The sequence below is a fragment of the Pyrus communis genome, chromosome 5 (assembly GCF_963583255.1).
Source record: "Pyrus communis chromosome 5, drPyrComm1.1, whole genome shotgun sequence".
Classification (NCBI taxonomy): domain Eukaryota; kingdom Viridiplantae; phylum Streptophyta; class Magnoliopsida; order Rosales; family Rosaceae; genus Pyrus; species Pyrus communis.
The window spans coordinates 23,864,717-23,875,084 of NC_084807.1; the positions used below are offsets into that span (position 1 = coordinate 23,864,717).

The 10,368-nt window shown below is 39.5% G+C and overlaps 3 protein-coding genes across 3 annotated transcripts; 2 read left to right on the plus strand and 1 right to left on the minus strand.

Annotated features, from left to right (window-relative positions):
- The first annotated feature begins 257 nt into the window (after positions 1-257).
- On the plus strand, positions 258-1,129 carry LOC137734739 (18.2 kDa class I heat shock protein-like). The gene has a single exon (XM_068474013.1). The coding sequence runs from the start codon at positions 457-459 to the stop codon at positions 922-924; it is 468 nt and encodes a 155-aa protein (XP_068330114.1). The 5' UTR covers positions 258-456; the 3' UTR covers positions 925-1,129.
- A 6,653-nt stretch (positions 1,130-7,782) lies between these two features.
- On the plus strand, positions 7,783-8,704 carry LOC137734767 (16.9 kDa class I heat shock protein 2-like). Its single transcript, XM_068474052.1, has one exon. The coding sequence runs from the start codon at positions 8,021-8,023 to the stop codon at positions 8,486-8,488; it is 468 nt and encodes a 155-aa protein (XP_068330153.1). The 5' UTR covers positions 7,783-8,020; the 3' UTR covers positions 8,489-8,704.
- An 840-nt stretch (positions 8,705-9,544) lies between these two features.
- LOC137734770 (16.9 kDa class I heat shock protein 2-like) lies at positions 9,545-10,232 on the minus strand. The gene has a single exon (XM_068474056.1). It carries the CDS (start codon positions 10,093-10,095, stop codon positions 9,625-9,627), a length of 471 nt encoding a protein of 156 aa, XP_068330157.1. The 5' UTR covers positions 10,096-10,232; the 3' UTR covers positions 9,545-9,624.
- Positions 10,233-10,368: the final 136 nt, after the last annotated feature.

Here is a 10,368-nt window from a genome sequence, read left to right on the forward strand (position 1 = left end):
CCCTAGTAGATATTGCTTCCCATAAACAAAACCGTTCCATTTCAATGGTGGCAATTCCAACTTGCCTCGAGTCAGAGTCGCATGCAATGTCCAATGGATTTTTTAACTAACAATTATTTTTGTGGGCTCAAAAGGAACTAACCCAATTTATTCATGGACCTGAGATAAGAGCACTGGGCTGCCGTTCTTGAAATTATTATTTTTTTTTTTTGAAAAAAAAAAAAGAAAAAAAAAGGCGTTTCAGGAAGTCAATGGAAGCTCGTAGAACTCTCTGTTTTTCTCTCTTTTCTGGATAAGTATGGAACTTTCCGTAATTCTCAAAGATCCACGAAAACGCCTGAATCTTCTTTGGAAACCTATAAATACACCTAGTCCGTACTCAGCCTCGTCAGATAAAGATATTCCAAAGCGTCTAAAATACTTCTAAGTTTACACCCAGCAAAAAACCCAGTACCCATGGCTCTCAGTCTCTTTGGAAACGGCCGACGAAGCAACGTCTTCGACCCCTTCTCTCTCGACATCTGGGACCCGTTCGAGGGCTTCAGCACTCTGGCCAACATCCCCTCCTCCGCCCGGGAAACAACCGCCATTGCCAACACCCGCATCGACTGGAAGGAGACCCCGGAGGCCCACATCTTCAAGGCGGACCTCCCGGGGATAAAAAAGGAGGAGGTGAAAGTGGAGGTGGAGGACGGGAGGGTCCTGCAGATCAGCGGCGAGAGGAGCCGGGAGCAGGAGGATAAGAACGACAAGTGGCACAGGGTGGAGAGGAGCAGCGGCAAGTTCATAAGGAGGTTCAGGCTGCCGGAGAACGCGAAGATTGATCAGGTGAAGGCGGCGATGGAGAATGGGGTGCTGACCGTGACTGTGCCGAAAGAGGAGGAGAAGAAGCCTGAGGTGAAGGCCATTGACATCTCCGGCTAAACTAGATTCGCATAACCTCGGCTGCTTTTGGGCTTAATTTAAATGTTGTAATGTTAAATAACGGTTTGTTGTGGTTTTAATTTCTGTCTTTCGCATTTCCGAGTTTGTGTGTACGTGAGATGAGTGATATGTTGCGTCAGTTTTCATGTATGGTTTCTTGTTCTGAAATGTTATAAACCTCCACTAAAGTTTGAGTGCGTTCTTATTGAAAGACCGAGTCGTGAATCCTCCTCCAATATAAACTTTTGAGTTTGTTTACTTGGTCAGCATTTTGATTGGTTAGCCTTTCTGTTATTATATTTCGATTTTTTCGAAGTTGTTGTAATTAGTTTTCACTGTGTGTTCAGTTGATGGTTTATCTTTGAATTTTGAAGTGCACTCTACGTTGTTGAGGGCACGCAATACAATGAAGAAAAACCGTGTGCTATATTTACGTTCTTGCAAAATCGGTTTAGTGGAAACGTAGTTCTATACAAATTCTAGTTCTTTATGGTATACCCACCAAAACCACCCACCTGCATTTCCTGCTGCCAAGATGGCGTCTTCCATGACTACCGTCGTCAGTATTAAGCTGGATAAGACTATCCCTTGCGGTTAGCTCGGATCGTTCCAATTCTGAAGAGTCGTGATCTTATGGGTTACATCGATGGTGTATGCCCTCCCAAACACCTTGTTGGGAGCAATTCTGTCAATCCCGCCTACAACATGGGGATGCAGCAAGACCAAATGATTATCAGTTGGATAAATGGCTCTCATTGCCTCAGTTCTTTCGATTGTAGCAAGCAAACGATGGGAAGCACTGGAGCAAAGGTATGCATCCTCATCCCAGAATCGAATTCTTTTCCTCCGCAATAAACTACTCCAAAGTAAGAAATGTGAGTTATCTGTCACTGATTATCTTGATAAGATGAATGTGATTGCTGACAATTTGGCTTTAGCTCCTATGGACGATGATGAACTTGTCCAAATCATTTTGAACAACATTGGTTCTGCGTTTGAAATGATTGTCAATGCTGCTTAGGCGCATGATACACCTATCACGTACCTAACTCTTGAAGCTCTTTCACTAGTTGAATCGCCCCCGGTGAATGCTTTTGTAGCGGCGAGAGGACGTGGTGGACGTTCTCGTGGTACTGGGCGCGGTGGTTTTCCATCCAATCGTGGAGGTGTCAATCCACAAGTCTCTGGTTCTCGCAACAACAACAATTACCAGCGTGTTCCTGGTGGTAATGGTGATCCATTTGGGTCTGGAGACAGTCGTATTACCTGCTAGATATGTGGAAAGGAAGGGCATCTAACCCTTGATTGTTACCAACACATGAACGCTGCGTATGAAGGTCGTATTCCCGCCAACCGCCTAAGTGCAATGGCTTCTTCACCGATCGTTTTGAATCGCCAAAACAATGGCTCATGGTTGCTCGATATAGGAGATATTCAGAAGTTGGTGAATCCCAAAGAGTACAATGGTAATGAAAACATTGGAGGTGTAGGTAATGACACTGGCATTTCTATTGCTCACTCTGGTTCGAATCAAATAAATACTACTTCTTGCTCGTTCAACCTTAATAATATTTTGCACTGTCCATCTGCTTTAACAAACATAATATACGCTCATAGATTTACCCTAAATAACCATTGTTACCTTCTAATTTTTCCATACCATTTTGTTGTTAAGGACCTCAAGACCCGGATGATGCTTTTTCAAGGGAGGTGTGAGAATGGCTTATACCTATTTCAAAGTGGCAGTGGAATATCCAAGCATCCTTTGGTTGCATTCGTAGGAGTTCGTGTATCAGTACAAAAATGGCACTCTCGTTTAGGCCATCCTGCCCTTCAAATAATCAAGTTTTTAGTTTCAAATAATCAAGTGCCAGTTCATGGCACTAATGATGTAAAGTTTTGTCAGCCATGTCCATAGATTTCTAAATTGTCAAGTCTATTTCTAAATTTCCATTAGAACTTTTGCATTCCGATGTTTGGTGTTTTCCTGTGGTTTCAGTTGAAGGATATAAATATTATTTGCTTTTTGTGAATGATTTTTTACGATATTCATGGATTTTTCCCTTTAAGCAAAAATCTCAAGTCTTTGAAATGTTTGTCATGTTTAAAAAGAAAGTGGAAAATATGTTTACTTGTACTATTGAAACTCTTCAATGTTATGAGAGAGGAGAATGTAAGAGTCAAGCTTTTCCTTAATTTCCACTACATGAAATTTCTCAAATATTTTCGTGCCCTAAACACCCTAAACAAAACAGTCTCGCTGAACGAAAACATCGTCATATTATTGAAACAGGTTTAGTCATGTTGTCTCATGCTCATGTTCCTAATAAATTTTTGTTCGATGCGTTTCAAACAGCCACTTTATATATAAAATAGACTTCTAACTCGTGTTCTCTCAAATATTTCACCATTTGTAGAGGAAGCCTAACTATAAGATGTTTAAAGTGTTTGGTAGTCGTCATTTTCCATAGTTGAAACCATATAATAATAATAAACTTGGGTCCAAGTCAAAGTATTGTGTGTTTTTAGGACATTCACTTAACCATCAAGGATGTAAATGCTTGGATTTATCCATGAAACGATTTATTTGTCCCGCCATGTCCTATTTGATGAGGACTCTTTTCCTTTCTAGGAACTCACACCTATCGAGGATTGCGTGGATAAAACAGGTTTGATCTCTTCACATGATTTGTTTTTTAGTTTCCCATCTTCTCAACCTGCCTCCCATGAGATCATTAACCCCATTGAACCCGTGCCAAATCCCATAGTTTCACAAACAAATCATGTTGTACATAAAATCCTAGGATAGCCTGCCATAGTGCCTTCCAATCCTATGAAAAATAGACTACCTTTAGAATCCATAAATGAGCAAAAAGTAGCGTCGTCCATCCAACAAAATGAACCAGTGAGTGCATCAACTAGTTCCATTGCTACACAAACTCCAATTCATCCCATGATAACTCATAGCAGAGGCAATGTTCAAAAACCCAATCCTAAGTATGCATTGCATATGACTTATGATAAAAAATGCTTGAACCAACTTGTTTTACTCAAGCAGTGAAGCATCAAGAATCGAGGGATGCAATGGTGAAAGAGTTCAATGCCTTACAAAGATGTGGAACCTGGAGGTTGATGCCTTATCATTCTGCCATGAACTTGCTTCCTAATATATGGGTTTACAAGATCAAACAGTGTGCTGATGGCTCAATTGAATGTCATAAAGCAAGGTTAGTAGCTAATGATTTTCACCAACAGTAATGGATTGACTACATTGAAACATTCAGTCCAATTGTCAAACATAGTACCATTCGGTTGGTTCTCAATCTTGCAGTTTCGAATAAGTGGTTGGTCTGTCAACTGGATGTTCAGAATGCGTATTTGCATGGCTATCTTGCAAAGGATGTTTACATGAGGTAGTCAGCAAATTTTATTGATCAACAGTTTCCCAATCATGTATGCAAGTTGCAGAAGAGTTTATATGGTTTGAAACAAGCACCTCATGCTTGGTTCCAACATTTTTTTGGATTTTTTGCTACAACTAGGCTTCCAGGAGTCGAGATGTGATTATTCTTTATTTGTGTTTAATCATTGTGGCGTCTACTTGATTTTATTAATCTATGTGGACGATATATTAATAACGGGAATCAGTCAAGTTCAAATGAAGAATTTAATCACGAAGCTTGGCACCTTGTTTTCTACGAAGGATTTGGGGCCCTACATTACTTATTGGGAGTTGGAAGTTACTTATTTTAAGAATCATATGCATCTCAATCGAACAAAATATGCTCTTGATTTGTTGAAGAAAACCAAGTTCACTGATGTAAAGCCTATTTCAACTCCAACACCTTCTGGACATAAGTTGAGTGCTCATGATGGAGACCCTCATCCTGATCCACAAACGTATATGAGTATTGTGGGTGCTTTGCAATATTTTCACGATCACGTGTCCTGACTTGTCTTATGTTGTTAACTAGGTTTGCCAATTCATGCATTCACGAAAGAACACTCACTCAACAACTGTAAAACGCATAATGAGGTATTTGAATGCCACTTATGATCATGGGTTGGTGTATAAGCCTGTTAGTATGCAACTTAGTGCCTTTTCTGATGCGGATTATGTTGGAGATCTAGATACCAGGCATTCTACGGGTGGCTTCTATATTTATTTGGGGTTTAATTTGGTTTCATGGAGTTCAAAGAAGCAAAAGACAGTATCTCGTTCTAGTACTGAGGCTGAGTATAGACAATTAGCGTATAAAGTTGCAGAGTTATCATGGTTGTGATCCTTATTCAAGGATTTGCAACTACAGGTTGCTCGGCCAAAGATACGGTGTGACAATATTTCTTCAATTTCCTTGGCTTCCAATATTGTTTTTCACTCACGCACAAAACATTTGGAGGTAGATTACCATTATGTTAGGGAAAAAGTGGTTCGTGGTGAACTTCTCGTGAATTACATATGTTCTCAAGACCAAATTGCAGATTTGTTTACTAAAGGGTTGTCCTTTATACGTTTCAAACTTCTTGTGTTCAAGCTTCCAGTCATTCCTCGGTCTGTTAGCTTGCGGGGGGCTGAAAGACTGAGTCATGATTCCTCTTCCAACACAAACTATTGAGTTTGTTTACTTGGTAAGCAATTTTGATTGGCTAGCTTTTCTGTTATTATTATTTGATTTTTCAAAGTTGTTGTAGTTAGTTTCCACCGTGTGTTCAAGTGATGGTTTGTTATTTTTGAATTTTGAATTATACCTTGTAAATAGGATTTTGAAAGTCCTAATGCAATCTAAAGTTGATTATAAATAGATTGCACCCTATGTTGTTGAGGGTATGCAATACAGTGAAGAAAAACCTTGTGTGATATTTACTTTCCTGCAAAATCAGTTTACTGGAAACCTAGTTCTCTATAAATCCTAGTTCTTTACTTATTTCAAAAATTTTAACGGATAATTTAAGCAAGAAATACTTACAAACTTGCATAGCGTCACGACTTGGATACAATGCTAATTGAATCCAGTAAGATACAATGCGTGTTGAATCGTAAATCTCGAGTTCTATATTGTATAGCTCTCGAGTTTGTGTCCCCCCGGCGTTTTAGTGATTGTGCCACCTTTCAAGGGTCATGACTGTTTGCTGGTCTAACTTTGTTCGGTGATGGTTGCAGACCTATGGTCGGTTCTGTGATCAAATCGCTTTCCATGGCCAAATATGTGAGACACCTTGTTGTGGTCGTGGCAGGTGTAATCCGGTTGCAGACGTTCGAGATTAGTGCGCCATGCGTTGTCGTTGCGGAGATGAGCAGACCGTAATTTATCTCTTTAGTTGTGTTTTGTGCTTTTTGTGTATGTTTGTGCGCCTTTTTGGATTTTGATGTGTCACCACTGATTTAGTGTGGTTAATTTACACGGTCAGTTTTCGTATTTCTATGCGCATTGTAGTTGCTATATAAGCGATTAATTTTGTTTGTTTGTTTTGCGCTTATTCCTATCAAATCAAGAATGCTTAGTTGATACTTTTTTTGTAAATTACTATTATCGTTGTATTAATAAATTGTCGCCATCACTTCTTTAAAAGAACAAGGCATTAAACTAATTATTGTACATACTCCGCTCATTTTAATAATTAGGAAGCCTAAGATACAAGGGAGCGTGCATTTATTTACTAAAATATTGGCAGAGGCCAATTTGCTTCCTTCGACAAAAAAATATAATTTCCTTCCTTACGCCATTTCAACTAGACAAAAAAGCCTCATCAAATCTTTGCTAGTTTATTTTTCCTAGGCATTTGCCGAAGTCTTTTGGGAAAGAGATTTTTTAATGTGATCAGTACATAAGGTGGTACATTACATGTTATTATACAAATGTTCGGATATGTGTGCTACATAGTTAATAATTTAAAAAATAAAATTTATCACCACTTCTATAAAAACATATGATGTACTATATGTATTCTCGTTACAATGAAAAATTTCTTCCTTTGGGTGGAGTTTTGCCTACGTAGCACACAAATTGGACTTGTCTTAACATTTCTAGGCAAAAACACATAAGTTCGGCGTTTAAACATCTCTGCTTAACTTTAGGATTTTGTTCTCTTATTTTTTTAATTGAAATGCTAGAAATGTCTGAAGTGTGTAAGAAGAGGAGAACGCAAGGTCTTTAGCGACCTATTCTTGTGAGTCATCCTCACTAATCCAACGAAATGGGAGATTGGCCAAAGTGAAGAGAAGGGTAAGCAGGGGCTTGAGGAATAATGCGTATACTGCTAACTATTGTGAGACTTAAGCAACTCTTTCACCTTCATCTGCATGAACGAACAATATGTATAATTGAGCAATATGAAATATGTAAGGCAAGAAAAAATTTGGAGATCATGCATAATTGGTGGATGTTTTCATGTTGTTAGGACATAAAATATCAATTCCATATTTTAAAATAACCTTGATGAAAACAGTAAAAGCTTTTTCAGTGTTAGTTGCAAAAAATCCTTCCGTTCCTTGGCGCAAAACGTGTTGTAGTATGAATTCAGTGAGAGAAGAAAGAGAGGGATCAGCCAGAGAAAAGAGAATGGAGAGAATGGCCTGAGGAATTATATAGACCCAAACAGAGTAGTTGGGTTCGTTTTCTGGATCCAACAGAGAAAATCCAAATTTTACAACGAAAACTAATAAAAATGATTTGAAAATTTTGATTTTAATGATAAAGAAAAAAATAAAAGATAAAATAAAAAATATCATGATTGATTTTTTAATATAAAAATATAATTTTTCATTAAAATAAACAGTATCGAAAACTTTTCGTTAAAACTTCTAATTTTCTAAGTACCAATTATGTTTTGGGCCGAAAAAGAAAAAGAAAAGCACTTTCAAGAAGTTGATGGAATTGGAATCTGACGGAACTCTCTGTTATTTACTTCTTTTTTTTATCTCTTTCTTCTGGATAATTGCAGAAGTCTCTGCAACTCTCGGAGAAATCTTCTATGCTATCCTATATATACATATATACACCCCACCCTGATCAGATAGAATCGTCTAAAGCAACCAAAGCAAAAATACGTCACTCAAATCCTTCAAATTTGATACCCAGCAGAAACCCAGCATCCAATGGCTCTCAGTCTCTATGGCAACGGCCGACGAAGCAGCGTCTTCGACCCCTTCTCTCTCGACATCTGGGACCCGTTTGAGGGCTTCGGTACTCTGGCCAACTTCCCCTCCTCCGCCCGTGAAACCACCGCCATCGCCAACACCCGCATCGACTGGAAGGAGACCCCGGAGGCCCACATCTTCAAGGCGGACCTCCCGGGGATCAAAAAGGAGGAGGTGAAAGTGGAGGTGGAGGACGGGAGGGTCCTGCAGATCAGCGGCGAGAGGAGCAGGGAGCAGGAGGATAAGAACGACAAGTGGCACAGGGTGGAGAGGAGCAGCGGCAAGTTTACAAGGAGGTTCAGGCTGCCGGAGAACGCGAAGATTGATCAGGTGACGGCGGCGATGGAGAATGGGGTGCTGACCGTGACTGTGCCGAAAGAGGAGGAGAAGAAGCCTGAGGTCAAGGCCATTGAAATCTCCGGCTAAACTAAGCTCGCATATGTTAAACCTCGGCTACTTTTGGGCTTAATGTCGTGATTAAGTTAAATAATCATGGTTTGTTTTTTGTTGTGGTGTTAATTTCTGCGCTTTGTATTTCCGAGTCTGTGTGTGTGAGACGAGTGATATGGTGTGTCAAACTTAATGTATGGATTCTTCCTCTAAAATATTATATACCTTTATCAAAATTGCGTACATTTTAAATTTGTATTTTTTGAATTTATTTTCTTACAATTAGGAAATTTATTCGAATATATATTTACGAGGTTTATTTGAATATGAAATTTAATCCTGAAAATACAGCACCGAGTCCCTTTTTTCACATCCCAAAGCCTTCGTATATTTCTTTTTTTTTCACCACTCAAGGCCTACATATATTTCAAAATAGAGAAAATTTCTATCGGAGCAGGTGCTATTTGAGAACATTTATCCAATTTAAATTTGCGAGTTATTATAAATTATTTGTTGGTAATATGGAAAGAATTAGGAGAAGAAGCGCCCACGGGCAATGAGAAGACCGAAAAGTTAGGAGGGATTTTTTATTAGGCGCATACACTTGCAAAATTACATATCAACTTACATTTATTTCATTAGACCAACTTCAATGATGGGCTAAAAGTCAAATTATCTCTCAAAATTTATCTCCAAACCCATTCCAACATAAGAGGAAAATTTGGGCTAAATGCTAAACCAAGATTAAATTTCCCCCAAAATTTAGTCCAGAAATCAAAATGGACTCTACCCAATATTTATCGGAATTTAAATTTTTTTAGATTAAAATGTTAATAAAATTAATTTACGATAATCTACGTATTTATTTAAAAAAAAAAATTTAACAAAAAAAAAAAACTTAAATTCATTCTTTAATAGTCCCGGACTAAAATTTTAAATTAGAACTGTTGGAGCAGAAAAGTTGTTTCTGGGCTAAAAGCTAAATTTTTCGGGCTAAAATATTTGACTTTTAGCCCAACCATTGGAGATGGTCTTATACCAGTTAATACAAAAAAAAGAAAAAAAAAAAAGGGAACCGATCAAACACATACATGACGAATAAGCTGAACTTATTTTATTTAATTTCGGTAATTAACTGTTAATAGACACAGAAAACTTAAATAACTAATTAATCAACCAGAGATCTCAATGGACCTGACATCCACCTTCTTGGCGTTCACCTTAGGCACAGTGATAGTCAGCACTCCGTTTTCCATCCCCGCCCTCACCTCCTCCACGCTCGCGTTCTCCGGCAGCCGAAACCTCCTCGTGAACGTCCCGCTGCTGCGCTCCACCCGGTGCCACGTGTCCGTCTTCTCCTCCTGCTCCCTCTTCCTCTCCCCGCTGATCTGGAGGATCCGGCCGTCCTCCACCTTAACCTTCACCTCCTCCTTCCTCAGCCCCGGCACGTCCGCCTTGAACACGTGCGCCGTCGGCGTCTCCTTCCAGTCGATGTGCGCGTGGGCGAACGACTCTGTTTCGGACCGGGACGATAGGTCCGAGAGTGAGCGGAACGGGTGGTGGACCTGCTGGTCCCACAGGTCCAGTGAAAACGGGTCGAACACGCCCGATCGGCGCCTGAATGGGTTCGGAATCAGCGACATCGTTCGAGAATCTTCTGATCAATCAGGCAATTTGGAATTTGACTTTTCGGATAAGGGGCGGTTTCGAATTTGGGCGAATTTCATAAGTAAGTGATTAGATTTCTAGAGAGTTCGATTACGCGGCACGTTCTCCGCTTTCATCGCACGAAACATACGGGCCGTTACATATTGGCAACTTTGTAAATATTACGAGGTAAAAAAACTCTATTCATCAAGGCCCAATGGCCCAAGCCCATGCCCACTTATCTCATTTTTATTGAAAGTATGAAGTGC

Bases quoted from the DNA above. Each gene is read 5' to 3' on its own strand.
- LOC137734739 (XM_068474013.1), top strand. From the start codon at position 457: ATGGCTCTCAGTCTCTTTGGAAACGGCCGACGAAGCAACGTCTTCGAC.
- LOC137734767 (XM_068474052.1), top strand. From the start codon at position 8,021: ATGGCTCTCAGTCTCTATGGCAACGGCCGACGAAGCAGCGTCTTCGAC.
- LOC137734770 (XM_068474056.1), bottom strand. From the start codon at position 10,095: ATGTCGCTGATTCCGAACCCATTCAGGCGCCGATCGGGCGTGTTCGAC.